This window comes from Sinocyclocheilus anshuiensis, unplaced genomic scaffold (assembly GCF_001515605.1).
Source record: "Sinocyclocheilus anshuiensis isolate Anshui unplaced genomic scaffold, SAMN03320099.WGS_v1.1 scaffold1505, whole genome shotgun sequence".
NCBI classification, from domain to species: domain Eukaryota; kingdom Metazoa; phylum Chordata; class Actinopteri; order Cypriniformes; family Cyprinidae; genus Sinocyclocheilus; species Sinocyclocheilus anshuiensis.
This window is the reverse complement of record NW_015547699.1, coordinates 16,353-33,991: the sequence shown is the minus strand read 5'-3', so window position 1 is coordinate 33,991 and position 17,639 is coordinate 16,353. Positions and strand designations below refer to the sequence as shown.

At 35.0% G+C, this 17,639-nt stretch overlaps 2 protein-coding genes across 5 annotated transcripts in view; one reads left to right on the top strand and one right to left on the bottom strand.

Moving 5' to 3' along the window:
- The window catches only part of LOC107703868 (ATP-sensitive inward rectifier potassium channel 10-like), a 20,523-nt gene extending 18,973 nt beyond the window's left edge, over window positions 1-1,550 (top strand). For all 4 annotated transcript variants that reach the window (XM_016506654.1, XM_016506657.1, XM_016506655.1 and 1 more), the window contains one exon: window positions 769-1,550. In XM_016506654.1, coding sequence (XP_016362140.1) covers window positions 769-1,169 — 401 coding nt within the window. In that variant the 3' untranslated portion in view covers window positions 1,170-1,550. The remainder of the gene's footprint in view (window positions 1-768) is intronic.
- Window positions 1,551-12,237: 10,687 nt separating this feature from the next.
- Window positions 12,238-17,054, bottom strand: LOC107703863 (sialoadhesin-like). Its single transcript, XM_016506651.1, has 6 exons — window positions 17,024-17,054; window positions 15,960-15,986; window positions 13,660-13,902; window positions 13,318-13,549; window positions 12,779-12,877; window positions 12,238-12,253 (listed from the first exon to the last, which is right to left on the bottom strand). Exons 1-6 carry the CDS (start codon window positions 17,052-17,054, stop codon window positions 12,238-12,240), a joined length of 648 nt encoding a protein of 215 aa, XP_016362137.1.
- Between the last annotated feature and the right edge of the window lie 585 nt (window positions 17,055-17,639).

Here is a 17,639-nt window from a genome sequence, read left to right as displayed (position 1 = left end):
TTTGATTAGTTTTTATTTGTATTTATTGCTTTGGCAACTAGCTTAGCTGAATAAGTTTTAGTTATTTACATTTTATTTTATATTATTTCAGTTAATGCTTATTTTATTTCAAGTAACAAAAATGTTTTTCATGGTTTCAGTTATAGTTAACTAAAATAACCTTGCATAATATACGTGAAGAAAAATTAAATAAGTAGAAATAAGATAGAAAAATAAAAGTAATATACATCTAAATGGAGTAAGGAGAAGGCTTAATGAATAGATGTTCACATTAAGCATTACATAATATACTGTATAAATAATTTACATGATAAATATTATATGAAGAATATCCAAATTCTATTCAATAGGAGAATGTTAATGAAAATAGACAAGCTCCAAAAAGCCCCACCCTAAAACTATTCGATATGACACACTAGGTTTGCTTATGTTCAAGCATGAATGATGAGATTTGAGAACTGCACCAATTTTATTCGCCATACTCCAACTCCAAAGCACCTAATAAAACAACTAAGTTGGCCAAAGTGCTGTACTGTAAGTTCAATTAAGAGAATATAATAGGAAATAATAAATAACCATAAAAAAAACACAACATACAAGACAGACCCAAAAGGGTCACTACAGCGACAATACCTCAGCACTCATCCCTGATCAAAGGCTAATGAAAAATAATATGTTCTTAACTGCTTCTGAACTGCTTCATACTGAATGGAAGTCATACAAGTTGGGACAAAAATCTGTTTCACTATATATCTTTTTTTTTCTAAGGTGGCGGGTGGACGGATCCGGAGCTGGCTGACTTTGAGCTGCTTGTGATCATGAGCGCTACCGTGGAGCCGACCTCGGCCACCTGCCAAGTCCGCACCTCCTACCTGCCCGACGAGATCCTGTGGGGCTACGAGTTTCCTCCCGTCGTCTCCCTCTCCCCCTCCGGAAAGTATGTAGCTGATTTTGCCTTCTTTGACAAGGTTGCCAAGACCAAGACCCCACCCCTTTTTAAACAAGCCCCGCCTCCAAACACCCAGTCGCCCCAACAACAAGGCAATGGCAGTGGAGGCCAAGGGGCGGATGTGGAGAAGATGCGATTGGAGGAGAGCTACCGGGAGGAAAGGGGGCGGGGCAGTGGGCGTGTCCGAGACCAGCTCAGCGTCCGCATTAGTAACGTCTAGAGAGCGGAAAACACAGATGAATGAGTGAACGGGGGATCAGATGAAGATAAATTGCTTGAGTGCTTGTTTGATTCAGTGTTAGCCAACTTTTTTTTTTTGATGCCACTAGGCTTACCTGTTTTACAAGGTAGGGTGCCAGTAGAGTTGGCTAGCGCTGAAATGCACTGGCATACAAGCATGAAATAGAGAAGATAAAGACAGACTATGTTCGGAAAAGCACACTAGCATACTACATTTCCTGTTTCTGCAGTATATACTATGTATACTGTGTGTAGCATTCAAGTTTTCTGAATGAACAAAACACACAGATGATCTACTAGGGCTGCCACTAACGACTATTTTTATTTCGATTAATCTATCGACTAATTTATCGATTAATCAATTAATCTAAACGATTAATTTCCCACAAAAAATCAACAATTTTACTTAAGAATATTTTATTAAACTATATTTTATTAAACCAAATGAAAATCCAAATTTCTATGAAATCCTTTTTTTTAAAGCAAAAGTAAAGTGCATCCATTTCATAGTCCAAATCACTGAAATCAAAGTTCAGTATTATAGTGTAAGAATGACAACATATCCACGTGTTCTAGTCTACTACTAATAAAATTATAATCAAAAAACACTTTTTAAAGGAGTATTTACCAGAAATGTTATTTACCAGAATTAATTTAGGAGAAAAATTAAAGTGCAAGAAGCAAGTGTCCATCTCATAGTCCAAATCACTGAAATCAAAGTTCAGTATTATAGTGTAAGAATGACAACATATCCACGTGTTCTAGTCTTACTAATAATACAATTATAATCAAAAAACACTTTTTAAAGGAGTATTTACCAGAAATGTTATTTACCAGAATTAATTTAGGAGAAAAATGTGCAGTATTTCTGAAAAAAAAGAAAAAAAAACTTTTTTTTCTACTTTTTAAAAAATAAAATCAATTAATTGGAGATGCTTTTGATTCTTAAAATTGAATGGAATCATTAAAATGTAATCCAGAAAATAATGGAAAACAGAATTTGGTAAAGATAAAACTGTAAAACTCAATTAATTAGACAGGCTTTTTGATTAATAAAATTTAATTTAACCATTAAAACAGAGTATAGATAGATTTATAAATGATTTACCTTACAAATCTGATGAAATGCGCACGTTGCGTTCCCAGATGAACGTTATAATAAACCCAAACTCACAACAACATGCAGAGATGGCGTTTGAGACGCTCCACACATGTAAATGATAACAGTTCCTGTGGAACTACTGTGAACGGAGCCGCTGTGTGACGCATGTACTTAACCTACACGCATGTAAATAATTAAAGCACATATTCTGTATTAGAACGGCATTGCATATAATTAATTAAATCGTAGCGTTTGTGAATTCACAGTTATGCTTAATTATGATTTTTAAATGGGTTTAATATATCATGCAGCCTTGGGAAGCAGTCTAATAATGTGTTTTATGGATTCTCGTCCGTGAAATGCGCCACTTCCGGTATTTTGCCGGTTAGTCGATGCGAGAAAAATGAAGTCGAGGATTTTTAAAAATCGAATAGTCGGATAAAATCTACGAATCGCGACAGCCCTATGATCTACTATGGCAAAATTATTGGAAAAACATGCCTTGACCTATATTTTTGGAAAACTCCAAAAACATACAACTCACTGCAGTTTATAGTTGCAATGAGCACTGTGGCGGTAAAGCACTAACAACTTTTATTCCTATTCACACAGATTATGATAACAAGTAATACATTTTGACATTCGCACATAATAATCACATAATCAGCTCTATATGTATGACTTTTCTGACATAGTAAACGTGCTCGATAGCTCACTCGGTACAGCATTGCACTTAATGCCATGCGAAGCAAAGAGTCTTCTGAAATATGACTAATGATAAAAGAGCTCAAATGGCATGGTTGCTTCAGCAAATGTGTTATTATCTCACAGTTGCTTTTGTTAACACTATCGGTTACATTTAAAGTTGAATTTAATGTAGATGGTACATAATTTTCATACAAGATACAAACAATAACCTTTTAGTGCCAGTCACCGGACATTCATTTCCGAACTATACATCGCTATTTGTACAGCAACCAACATTGCCAGATTCATGTTCAGCCGTTTCAAATAAACTGTACACTGTATTAGCGCCACTTAGTGGTCATTTCACGTATTCCACAATGCAATGCACTCAAAATGATGATTATCAAGTGCTGCTTATAGTGCATTAAAATGATATGTTTCTAGAGCAGGGGTGTCCGATTCTGCTTCTGGAGGGCTGGTGTCCTGCAAAGTTCAGCTCCAACCCATTTAAACACACCTGAACCAGCTTACTAGGCACACTAGAAACTTCCAGGCAGGTGTGCTGAGGCACGTTTGAGCTAAACTCGTTTTAAACTCCGTCACAGTTCCCTATATTTCTTTATTGGGCTGCCAAAAGTTGTATTAAAATGCGATTACAACTGCAAAATAATGCACATTAATTTTTTAGCTAATAATTTGTTCAGTTAACAAATGACAACAATGTCGCATGCGACTATTTGAAACTCTTCTCACTGCATAATGCACATTGTTTCACATGATACTTTAAAAAATAGTATGCTACATATGTTAGTATGCTAGTGTTCCATTCCGGATGTAGTTGGAGTCTGTAAATGAGAAATACTGTAAACTACTAAACTATTAGACCATGTGGAATCAAATGATGATTCAACATAGATCTGCTGCTTTATTCATGACCTAGGAAGGACTACTTCACCACCTTGTGGCCAAGAAAAGCAGTGCCACAGATTTGAGACACTTTGAGAAGAACAACTATTCTGTAAACTCTGATGGACAATACCTGATTTTATAAACACATGGAAGATCTATTTTTGCAGAAGGATTATGGATTACAGTGGACTGGAGGGTTGCTTGTCACTGACTGGAAGAAATCATAATATTTAAACCACTGTACTGTAGTTAATGATAGAGCAAAGGTACAAAATCTAGAGTGAGTAACTTGTGCGTGTCTCATTGCGAGACTGCGTTGGATGTGATTTGTCTAACAGTGCCAGTATAGAGCTATTTTGGGTAAAGATCTAGTTTTTTTTCTCCATAGTTGATCTTTTGTCACTGGAATAAACATAATGTTGGTTAACAATACTAAAAGCACTTTAACTTGAGGAGGAGGCTTTATTTTTGAGATTTTGTTTGGGTCCAACTTAACTGTACATGGCCTTTTATATGTGAAGATAATGACAAAGAGTGAAAGAATGTATTTTGGATTATAGAAATTGTAAAGTCAACGTGCCTATGAATCATCATCAACAACAACAACAACAACAATAATAATTAAGAGCTGTTTATTAAGTCAAGTACCACTGTTACTGTTGTAAATTACTATTGTTCATGCATTGTGTTATTGTTAGTCAACAAACTCCCCATTATACAAATGATCGAGGTGAAATGTAATTAGTTTTATAAAATTAATTTAATGAGAGATCAGATGTCAGCTTTTCAGCTTGCAAGTGATAAACCACCTATGACACATTATTATTAGTATTATTCAGATGGTTTATGTTGTTGAAAAAGAATGAATTTGGTTTTATCGTTAGCACATTTTGCCTGTCTTCAACTGTGGCTGTAAGGAAACATCTGTTTCATGAATTTACTTTTGTGTTTAGTCACTTTCATAACTGGACTTTCACCACTTTAACTGCTAATGATCTCAAATGACTGTTTTTAATAAATGAGAAGGTTTGAAACAGTTGCACAGTGATTTTATCAATGTGTTTTCAATGAACAGTGTGTTAAATCACAGTTTCGTAACACCTGGTGTGATTCTGAGGTGAGTGTTAAAAACTCCCGGCGTTTATTCCCTAGAATTCCCAGCATCACGAAAATGAAAGATGAAATTCATCTGAATTCATCAGGCTTCATCTGAAGTCACTCTAAAGCATGGCTTTTTTGTGTGTCACTGTATACAGTCACAAATACACACAAGGAATCAAAACACCCAAGATTGTTATACGTCACTCAGTATTTATTTATCTATTTATTACTGTCCTGGCAGCATTTATGCAATTATGTTATTGATGGGATAGAAGCCAGTTTTAAGGCTTATTGTCACTGAACAGTTACACTGCTGAATGATTTTATATTTTTACTCTTTTAGAAAAAAGTTACAAAACTGTCACTGGGATTTATACACTGTCAAAAGGTACACTTTAGGGTCCTAATATGTCCTTTAAGGTAATATGCACTTTTAAAGTACTAATATGTACGTTTTAGCTTTTGTACTTTAGGGTACTGCCCCAATGATGGCTTGATAGATATAGATGGATAGATAGATACACTGTAAAAAACATTCTGTAAAATGTACGGTAAAAAACCGGCAGCTGTGGTTGCCGGAATTTTACAGTAAAAGATACGGTAGCAACATTTTAGGTTTTACGGTTTTAACTTAAATTTACAGTTAAATACCGTAACCAATATAATGTTAATATACCAACCTATTGAAGTACTGAAATCTGTTTTGTACCTTTGTAATACACTGATAACCACCCAATGCAGGTGGTGATGAGAAAGTCACATGATGAAGCAAAGCCCATCACAAGCAGCTTTTAAATAATAACATATATAGAAGGTGCACAGTGTCATTCACACAAACACTAAACACCATCATAGTAACACACATGAAACTGAAATAATGCAATAAACATTCATTTAACAACAACCCTAATATACAAAACTGATAAGAAAAAACTAAGAAGAAACATAGTTATAAAAAAAAAAAACATCAAATTTGAAATGTAACGCAGGGAATTCTGGGAATGTCAATTTACAGTTATTCACTGTAAATTATATGAAAAATAATTATATTTTTCACTTCCAAAAACGGTATACTACCGTAAAATTACATGTAATGTCCAATACAGTTTTTCACCGTATATAGTAGGGGAATTTACCGTTAACCATTTAAGAGGTTTTTACTGTGGCATTTTTACAGTCTTTTACCGTTAAATTCACGGTCATTTTTTACAGTGTAGATGTGATATTACATTGTGATGCATTAATTGTACAGTAAGAGTCGCATGTTCGAAGCATGTAAATGAACAGGAAGACTTCATTTTTGAGAGTGGAAGCTATGTCTCCTGCTTAAGACATTTACTACAACAGATCTTGCAGGTAAGAATTTATGCTCTCGTCATGTGATCGATTTCATGTAATGAGTGATATGTGAATGCATGCATATTCGGTTTCATTTGAATTCATAGTGAAATAGATCGAGTCATTTCATAACTGCAGCGTGTGCACAACTGTCTGAATATGTGTCTGCAGTAAAGTCTGACAAGTAATATGCACTTTTGACAACATGCTGGTTGTTGTTTTGTGTGTGTGTGTGTGTGTGTACATTAAAGTTGAAATGACTGGTCAAAGCGTTCCCTGGTTAAGAAGGTTGAGCTGTTTGTGGTGTAATTTGCACATTTCTATGTAAATGGGTAGACATGTAAACAGTTGCATGAATTATAAGAGCACACATTTATTTATTTATGTAATGTCTAGGATTTCATTTAGAATCATATGTTTGTGGAGTATGTCAAGTAGGTGAAACTTTAATTATGAAATTCCATGTGAATTATTTTTATGTGTCAAGAGTGTGTGTACACATTGAAAACACTGCAAAATCACCTCAAACTCAGAGGAGGTTCAGACTTTCCCCCAGACTAGGAGAAAAGTTATGGTGATATGCTCTGCTAGCTGCATAACTTGACCTACAAACACATACAGTAATCAGTCGTTTTCTATTTTGTTGCACTTACGTACGTAAGACTGAGGCTGTAGTGGAAAAAAAAAATATTAGTGAACAAAGTTGGTCTAAGCAGTTTGTTGAGATGGAATTATTTATTAATTTATTAATAAGCCATTGGTTTGATGCGTTCTGTAGGTAAACCTTACATTCACTTTTCTGTTTCTTTCCTGTTTCCGGCCTGCAGGTGCTCAACAGGAAATCTGGTGTCTTATTTCCAGTCGAGCTGAGAGCTATGAAACTCATTCTGCGGCGGATTTTTTTGCTTAAGTTTAGGTGTGTATCTACTTCATGAAGGATTACCCAGTTTAAAACAGAATCGAAAGATTCCCCTCAGGTTCTTGTGAAAGTTAAGTACTGAAGGAATGGTTCACACAAAACAGCACAAAACAAAAAAGCACATGACTTTGTGGAATACAAAAGACGACAACACATCCTGATTGTTCTTCACAATCAAAGCACAGAGCATCAGGAGTACACTCTCAGAAACAAAAGGCCATCACTGGAGTGGTATCCTTTCAAAAGCTACTAATATGTACATTTGAGAGACCAATATGTACCCTTTAAGAGTAAATATGGTACAAAGGAGGACCTTTCGTAAAGGTACTGCACCAGTGACAGCTTTTTTACCTCTTTTTTTTCCTGACAGTGATATAGTCCAAAAAATAGCCTATACATTTCAAGCAATTTCCACATTTCTTGCATTTTATTTTATTAAAAAATAATAATAATAATTCCATGTTCTACAATTCAAAGTTTTGGTGTCAGTAAGACTAAAATTGGTCAAAAGTGACAGTAAAGACATTTATATTCTTACAAAAGACTTCATATAAATGCTGTTCTTTTGAAATCCTGAAATAATGTATAACGATTTCCGCAAAAAAATAGTAAGCATCACAACTATTTCACAGTGTAGCACAAATTTGTTTCACTTTTCTCACATTCTGTGGTGCTAATTATTATTGTACTATTTATTTTCACGCAGCATCAATATTTTGGTATATATTTAGGTCAGGTGAATTTTAGAACTTCTAGCATTAAGTATGATACATTGGTTTAGTACAGATAAGCTTTTGTAATTTTGCATATTTTTAAAAGATATTTTGCTTTTGCAATGATGGGAACATTCTAGAAGCTGTAACATTCTGTAGTATTCTGTAATATTCTAGTGCTTTCTGGAACATTCCAGAAGATTGTGGGATCTTTATTGGATGAAAACAAATCATCCAATATACACTTCTGATGTTTTGGACGACTCACTTTTGGTAACTGTTTATGTTAAACTGTTGTTAGCTCAGTATTATGTACATTTTTATGCTATGCTTGAGTGTTTATATATATATATATATATATATATACAGTGCCATGAAAAGGTTTTTGCCCCCTTCCTGTTTTTTTTTTTATTTTTTGCATATTTGTCACACTTAAAAGATTCAGATCATCAAACAAATTTTAATATTACACAAAGATAACCCGAGTAAATGCAAAATTCAGTTTTGAAATAATGATTTAATTTATTAAGGGAAAAAAGCTGTCCATACATGCCTGGCCTTACGTGAAAAAGTAATTGCCCCCTAAATCTAATAACTGGTCGTGCCACCCTTAGCAGCAACAACTGCAATCAAGTGTTTGCGATAACTTGCAACGAGTCATTCACGTCGCTGTGGAGGAATTTTGGCCCACTCTTCTTTGCAGAATTTTTTTAATTCAGCCACATTGGAGGGTTTTCCAGCATGAAAGGACTGTTTAAGGTCATGTCACAGCATCTCAATATGATTTAAGTCCGGACTTTGACTTGGCCACTCCAAAACTAGTTTTTCTTGAGCTATTCAGAGGTGGACTTGCTGGTGTGTTTGGAATCATTGTCCTGCTCACCACCATGTTTGACTGTTGGTATGATGTTCTTTTTATGAAATGCTGTGTTGGTTTTACGCCAGATGTAACGGGACACACACCTTCCAAAAAGTTCAACTTTTGTCTCATCAGTTGAGCAGAATATTTGCTCAAAAGTCTTGGGGATTATCAAGATATTTTTTGGCAAATGTGTAACGAGCCTTAGCGTTCTTTTTGGTCAGCAGTGGCTTTTGCCTTGGAACTCTCCCATGGATGCCGTTTTTGCCCAGTCTCTTTCTTATTGTTGAATCATGAACACTGACCTTAATTGAGGCAAGTGAGGCCTGCAGTTCTTTAGATGTTGTTCTGGGTTCTTTTATGACCTCTTGGATGAGTCGTCGTTGTGCTCTTGGAGTTTTGGTTGGCCGGCAACTCCTGGGAAGGTGCACCACCGTTCCAAGTTTTCTCAATTTGTGTATAATGGCTCTGACTGTGGTTCGCTGGAGTCCCAAAGCCTTAGAAATGGCTTTATAACCCTTTCCAGACTGATACATGTCAACTATTTTGCTTCTCATCTGTTCTTGAATTTCTTTAGATCGCGGCATGATGTGTTGCTCTTTAAGCATGCCTCACTTTGTCAGACAGGTTTTACTGAAGTGATTTCTTGATTCAACAGGTCTGGCAGTAATCAGGCCTGGGAAATTTAACTCAGCTTTCTAAAATAATGTGCTTAATCACAGTTCTTTCATGATTTATCAGGAGGGGGCAATTAATTTTTCACGTGGGGCCAGGTAGGTTTTGACTTGTACTTTAATGTAAATTCTGTGTGTTTTCACTAGTGAATAGATGGGTTTAAGCATCATTGATGGATACAATACACACTTTATGCTGCCTGCTATTTTGTGAAACAGTATATGCAATACATTCTTAAAAATAAATGTTCATAAAGAGTTTTTTTGTAGTGATGCAATGGAAGGACCATTTTTGTTTCCCTAAAGAACCTTTCAAAAAAAAAAAAAAATAGTGTGAAGAATATTTTAATAATCTCAGGATCCTTTAAAGAAACATGTGTGGAATGGAAAGATTCTTCATGGAACCATCAATGGAAATAAAGAATCTTTATTTTTAAGAGTGTATGCAATGATATACATTTCAAACAGTCCTATATTGTTGTCCTGTGACCTCATTGTGTAGCATGTTTAATTCAGCAAGTAGCATTGAGTTGAGTTGTCATCTCTGAAAAGTGAGCCGTTTTGCATTTTAATTATTAATCATTATGCAGTGACCTGATTAAGTCAGAGTCAAAAAGTTCTGATTATATCAGGGTTGTAGTTTTATGGCATTGATTACAGAAACCCTGTGATACTACAGCTTGAGATACAGCAGTGCTGTGACAATCAGATAATCTAGACAAAGTGCAAAAAAAAAAAAAAAGAGTGCATCATTCAGACACACACACATCACAAATCAGTGTATGTCAAATGAAAGACTTCATGCTGCAGTGCATGATGGGAGCCACAAACAAACAAACAAAAAAACAAACTCAACCATGAATCCCAGCATGCATTTCGACATGAATAAATTATACAGATGAATTGTCTCACTATTTATTATTCCTGTTTTGTTGTGACTTTAGTTGCTTGTTTTGTGATGGTCAGAGATTATCTGTGTTTTATTGGTCGTTGAGATTCATACGCTGATTCTTGATGTCTGTGTGTGTCTGATGCTGCAGGAGTTGAACATTTTTTGTGCAAATAGTTTTTGATGTTGTTTAGAGTAGCTGATTGTCACAACTCGGCTAAATCTCTGAGAAAGTGTATTAGAACAAGGTTCAACCATAAAATAAACATCACCATAATAAGAGTGTTACCTGATTGTGATCAGTGAATCAGGTCATCCCATGATTACTGTATCGTCAGCATCAATAACAGTCTGATCCTGATTATATTTGTCTTGGCTTTTCTTGATATAGTAAACGTAACTTATAAACACACAGTTATCACAGCCAGAAAAAAAGCACAATAGTCAAAGGTCAGGAGCCCAAGTGAACTAAACACTAATAACTATAATGGTGACTGAATGCAATAAAACATCAGCGTCTAAACCTCTGTTAATTCTCAGTAAGAACTTCTGTAGGCATATGACAGAAAACTCAAGTCAAACTGGTTAGTAATAAGTGAAGCTGGTAATGCGGAGTTGTTTAATCACCCTCTGCTAGCTCTTGAATGGCTCTTGAGGGTCTGGTCTTCAACACACCTCTGGTGTTGATTATTTATTTTATTTATTAAAATTTATTTAGAAAGGGACCATGTACGATTTTAACATAAATGTTTCCATTGCATGCATTGTACCGAATTTAGCCAATGGCTAGTTTTCATCCGTGGTCCCTTGGCAGGTAATCATAATCATAGGTAAACATAAAAACATAAAACAACAAACACATACAATACAGTAATACTTATACACATCCTATCAGAGCCAAAAAAGAACAATAAAGATAGCGTCCAGTTAAAGCACAGCCTGGACAGAACAAGAGCTTGAACAATTAGTTGTGAAGCATGTTCCAAAAGAAAGGGCCTGATCTTCTTAATTGTGATGAAACGATGGGTTTGCTGGAACCACAAGCAGTTCTGTCTTGGCAAGGTTGAGTTGAAGGCGATGGTCCTTCATCCAGCAAGAAATGTCTGTTAGACAAGCTGAGATGCCTATAAACCTTCTCAGAAAGACTAGGAGTGTAACCCTGGTGTAAAATAGTTCCTACATCACATCCAATTCCCACAGAGAATCATTAGTTAGCTTCACTTCACAAGCGATATAGTACTTTATTTAGATTTTGCAACTTGTGTGAAAAATACATTTGATTAACTTACACGATTAAAGCAGCCTACAAGCAGTGCAGGTATGAAAGCAGGAGGACTAACACACAGTATATACCAAAAGAATGCACAAGAGCAAATCAAAAACTGTCGCACACTAAAATGTGGATGAAACAACCAAATCGTCTCTATGATGACGACATCTAGTGGACAACGAGAAGATAGATTAATACATGAACACAGGCCTTTTGCTTTTTCTTATAATATTCATAATACATATTAGAAATGTAACAGTAGATGCAGTAGTGTATCAGTGGTCAGATTCATGTTTTAAAATGTCACAGATTATGAAGATTTGCATGTTATGATCAAAAATGTATGATTAATAATCAGGGTAATATATCCAATTCATCAACTCTTTTTTTTTTTGTATTCCAGCGTTGATGAAAGTTGTCTGAGCATTCATCATATTGATCCAGCAACAGCACCTGAAATTATGAAAATTAATTCACAAGTATAAAACATTGTATGTGTATGTATTTTTGTAATTGCATTATATTGTGATATTTTGCATTGTTTTTAGTTTATTTCACCTTAAATCGTCACTTTGGAATAAACAGTGTCAGAACTCTCCTTTCCTAACAGATGACAAGAGTTTATCATATATTAATTTTGCATTTATTTGATTATACATGCATTTATCTTAATGTGTTATGTTACAACAAACAACTGCAAAAACACCTCAGCAGGGTTGTTGTCGTACCTTTATTTTCTTTCTTTTTCTTCCTTATTTCCTTCATTGATTTCAGGTCAATCTTTACATAGGTCACACACGAAGTCCTGATTACAGTGTCTGCATTAAAAAAATAACGAACGGGTAAGACATTTTCTTCTCTTGTTCTGGTTTTAGTCTTTCAGTTGTTTGTAGTGACTGAGTTTATGTTTTGTTCAAAACGGCTGATGGCTGCTATTTTGTTGTCTATGATAAAATTAAACCAATTAAACCAAACTACATGATTCTATACAGGTCGGATACGCAAAGATCATCCATCCATCCATCCATGCATGCCACTGTAGCCTATCGTCACACATTAATATTTTATCATTTCATTTAAAAAAAAGATCATTGCAATTAATGTATAGATATTGTGAGTGTTTCTGACTGGAGCACGATGGTGTTTGTCCATTCTTCCTCTGATGTTCTGTTGTCTGACTGATGTTTTGCAGCTGATGGTCTGTAGAGGGAGATGGAGATCCTCCATCTGTACTCAAACACAGAGAAACTTCAGGAATGATTCACAAATGGCTTTCCTGCCTCAGTTTATGACATATAAAACCACCTTTAACCATAAAATGCTTCCAAAGACCACTATAGTTAAGATTGTCTGTATAAGTAGTCTATGTTGATTTGAAGAGATGAGATGAACCTTTGTTGCGTTTGCAGCAGAACTGCAGGACCAGTAAGAAAATGAGCAGAAATGCACCACTCAGTCCTGAAACCACTCCAATGATCAGAGCATCTGAAAATTTGGGTACTGAAGATCCTGATGTTTTAAAATAAAAGGTCAGCAGGTCAAATTATTCAAGTCAGTTAAGGGTAGCTAATCATCTGCAATTTGATTATGACATGTTTTAACCTAAATTAAACCCATTTATTTATTAAAATAGCTTTTGTTAAAGGTGCTGTATGTAGGATTGACACCGTGATCCTTGTGTTTCTCTTCCAGTACAGCTGTAATTACCCATGTGAGATTCATTAACAGAACTGATTCGGTATTCCTGTGATTGACTGACATGAATCTCTGAATCATCTTTATTCCAGCTGTAGCTCCAGCTGCTGACGTCTGTCTCCTGTATGTCACATGTGAGAGTGACCGTCTGTCCTCTGAACACATGTCCATCAGGCTGAACACGCACTGCAGGCTTGGGTCTCTCTGTGTGAAATGAATTTAAGACAGCACATGATACTGTTAATGGATGCTGTTCATTTTCATAATTGTATAGTGATCTCAAAATCAGATTGTGCTGTAAAAACAGCACTTACCTCTTACTGTTAGCATGACTCTTTGGCTTTGTGTGGTCTTTCCTCCTACAGTACACGAATATTTTCCTCCATCAGAGACTCTCACATCTGTCAGTGTTTTTGTTACATCACCAGTTTGTATTCTCGTGAAGTCTTTGAACCAGATAACCGTCTGTCCAGTTAACTGTCCCACATCACAGCTCAGAGTAACTGTGTCTCCAGTGAACACTGAACTCTGGGGTTTTACAGTTACTTTGGGATGGTCTGTAAATATTTCATGATACAATCTTGACTTAATAAGTAATCTTTTGTAGGGATGCACACTATTGGATTTTTGCCGATATCCCGATAATTTTCAACTCATTTTGGCCGATAACCGATGCCGATTCCGATATATAATTATTTTTAATTTTGGTTAGTTTTTAACAAGAACTTATTTGTTAGAATTAAATAAACAGTAATAAAGTTCTTTTATAATGACAGTACATTAAAGGTTTGAAAATAACTATAAATAAACTATATATTAATCACTGCATTTTTTTTCCAGAAAGATGCAGTAGTAACCTTAACATTTTATTTTAAGGTTTAACATTTGTAAATGGTCTAAAGCAAAAGAGTTGCAAAAATTCTGAAAATCTTTTAGAGTTCATAATTTGTTTAAAAATATAACATATTACACATGAATGAATAAATCAGTATATATAAAATTTATTTAAGTGTCATGTTTGTGATTTTTTTTGTTTGTTCCTGTAAGCTATAACTTCTGACCTTTAAATCAAAACATACTGATGATTTTATGGCATCAATTACTGCTCTGTTTAATCAGAAACACGGACCCGGGGGAGGCTGCCGCTGCACGTGCTATTACTGTTTACTCGATCACACACTGAACGCGTCATTCTGTAAGTGCTTTCTCAGTTTAAATGCAGCGATCAAAACATCCAATCTAATCATCATTCAGACAAAACTTTGCTTCAAGAATGAGCCACACTGCTGAAATGAGCTAATCGCACTGTTGACATGATCTAATTGCTAGCACACCTTGAGCACATGTGAGTTACTCCTCTTATCTTCAAGACACATCTGCATAATTTTTCATATCGGATGCTGATATTTACATTTAAAGCCATTATCGGCCGATTCCGATATTGGTCCAATAATATTGTGCATCCCTAGTCTTTAGTCATCATCTATTGCTGCTTTTGATTTCTGATATTAATATGAAAGGTTTCCTTATTTTGCCTCAACCTTCAGCTTATTTTCTTTGTCATTATGAGTAATGTACGGTGAGGCATTGCTGCCACACACATTATTTTTTCCACTCAATTATGTCGTAATAACGAGATGTTTTCTCGTTAAAACAACATATTTTTTCGTAATAACGAGATGTTTTCTCGTTAAAACGACATCTTTTCTCATAATAACGAGATGCTTTCTCGTTAAAACTACATCTTTTCTCGTAAAAACTATATAATTATCTAGTTAAAACAACATCTTTTCTCGTTAAAATGACATATTTTTTCTCGTAATAATGACATATGTCATAAAAACATCTCGTTATTACGAGAAAAGATGTCGTTTTAACGAGAAAACATCTCGTTATTACGAGAAAAGATGTCGCTTTAACGAGAAAATATGTCGTTAAAACGACATATCTCGTTATTACGACATAATTGAGTGGAAAAAAAAATATGTGTGTGGCAGCAATGCGTCACCGTAGTAATGTAATTGTAGCTGTTTTATGCTCTTCTAACATAAGAGATCTCAAAAAGATGACGCATGAAGATACAAATCCTGTGAGATGTGGCTCCTCAAATTGGGTGCTTAATTCAGTAATTAAATTCAATTCAAGTTTATTTGTATTGGGCTTTTCACAGTACGGTTAAAATAATACTGTTAATAATACACAATACTGTTTCAAAGCCGCTTTACAGAAAATGCTTGCTCCATTGCTATAATTTAGGAAGTATTTTGTTATCAGCCAGAGATATGTATCAAAGTGATGTCCATAAGGCAATAACATCTTTAATATAATACATATGTGGTTAATTAATGTCATGTATTGAGATTAAGCAGACACAGTTAACATTCAGTCTTTCCAATATACAGCATCTACAAACGTTTACTATTTTTTTTCTCAGTTGGAGTTAATTAATTGGTTATGTACCATTTGACTGGTGGCTCTGTAAGATCCGAAAAAAACAGATGTTATGGTAAAACATCCAAAGAAGCCACAATAATCTATCTACCCATCTACACATGTGGCAGTGTTTATTTTATGTCTTTGTCCAGGAATGGTGCAATACAATGAAAACACTTACTGCTCTGTTCCTCTGGACCCTTATGCCCTGCATGATGAGAACAATAAACTCACTTTATTTACAACCACCTTTTATCATTTAAAACCCAATAAATGACATAAACAACAAACACAACACACACTGCACGCGACGACACACATACAAACACTATATTTATGTGTTATAAATATAACTCGCCTTGCGTTTGTCCAGGGTGGATGTTTGAAATCAGCACTAAAAACCAAAAAGAGACAATTACACCGATTGATTAATTAATACATTTTGTTGCTTCTAAATAGAATTATATTATAAAACTTTTAAAAGGAATTCCACAAGAGAAGCATAGTTGAAATCACCATTTGAATAATTTACACTGATTAGCGTGTGAGAGAAATGAGCTGTTTTATAGAAGAATAAAAAATAAACTACAAGCGGTGACAATGGTATTTTGCAACTGATTACATTGCAATTGATTTTAGGCCAATTTTATACTGTTATTGAACAGAATTGCTCAGCTCAACTCTTTCTATCATCTATATTCTATAAAATCAACTCAGTATATCTCTATTCTTTCAGATCTGTCAACAATGGAGTGAGTCAATAATGACGGAGGGTGAAAGAGGAAGTGAAGTGAAGACAAAATCTATGTGGATTGCTAAGAATATCTTTGTGATGCTGTCATGATGCAGTGTGAAGGGAAGCTCACGACACTAGATCTTATTCATCAGTGCTTCATATGGGAAGTGGCATCACTGTGGTCAGAAACATCAGCACATCACAGCACAAGCAAAGACTATATATAGAAGCACTGACTGCTAGTCAAGATCTACTGAAGAAAACAAACTTCCAAAAAAGTATGATAAACGATAAATACACTGATCTCACTCAGCTACATGCAGCACATGTGAGTATATTTCACTTTCACGCACAGATATCATGAACTGCAGATGGATTTGATACTATTATTAGCAGCATGAATGAAAGCATAAATTAAATACATAAGATGATGAAATACAGATGAACACTGATTCACTATCATTATACAAAATAAGAAATGAATGCATAAATGATAAAATGATACTCACAAAGCATTAGAGGAAGTAGACTGGGGTCCATACTGATCTGTTAATGACACATTGTCAAACACACAGGCTGTTTTATAGACTCAACACTTCCTGTGCAAACACATATGGAAGAAAATGACTCCCACGTAAACTGTGTCATCCTGTCTTTTGTAATTTTTTATTAATTTTTTGGGATAATATGGAAGATTCTTTATTAAGTAAGCTTCATTTCTTACATAATTTAAGGGGTCATATGATGTTGCTAAAAAGAACATTATTTTGTGTATTTGGTGTAATGAAATTACATGTGGTTGCCGCAAGCCTCCTTCGTCGAATCCGCCGGCCGCGCCGTTCTCAAGCCCACCGTGTGTTTCGTTGTGAAAGCGAAGCTACTTTGTTTGGTCTTCCAAAAGAGGACACGACTAGAAATCAGTGGTTAAGTTGTATTTACAACACTGTTCCAGAACACTTCAACCCAAATATTCAGATGTGTGCAGCACATTTTATGGAGGACTGTTACCTGATCCTGGGAGAGTAGCCTACAATGCCGGCTGTTCTGACTCAAAGACTGTAAGTACGTTTTTTATATTTAAAGAATTTGCCACTGATGATTCAAACGTGAGTTTTGAGCAGTGTA

What these genes read in the sequence shown, in the direction of transcription:
- LOC107703863 (XM_016506651.1), bottom strand. Translation starts at nt 17,054, where the DNA reads ATGGACCCCAGTCTACTTCCTCTAATGCTTT. An exon ending in TCTACTTCCTCTAATGCTTT is followed by an intron (nt 15,987 to 17,023) that starts GTGAGTATCATT and finishes CTCATCATGCAG; the next exon opens with GGCATAAGGGTCCAGAGGAA. An exon ending in GGGTCCAGAGGAACAGAGCA is followed by an intron (nt 13,903 to 15,959) that starts GTAAGTGTTTTC and finishes AAATATTTACAG; the next exon opens with ACCATCCCAAAGTAACTGTA.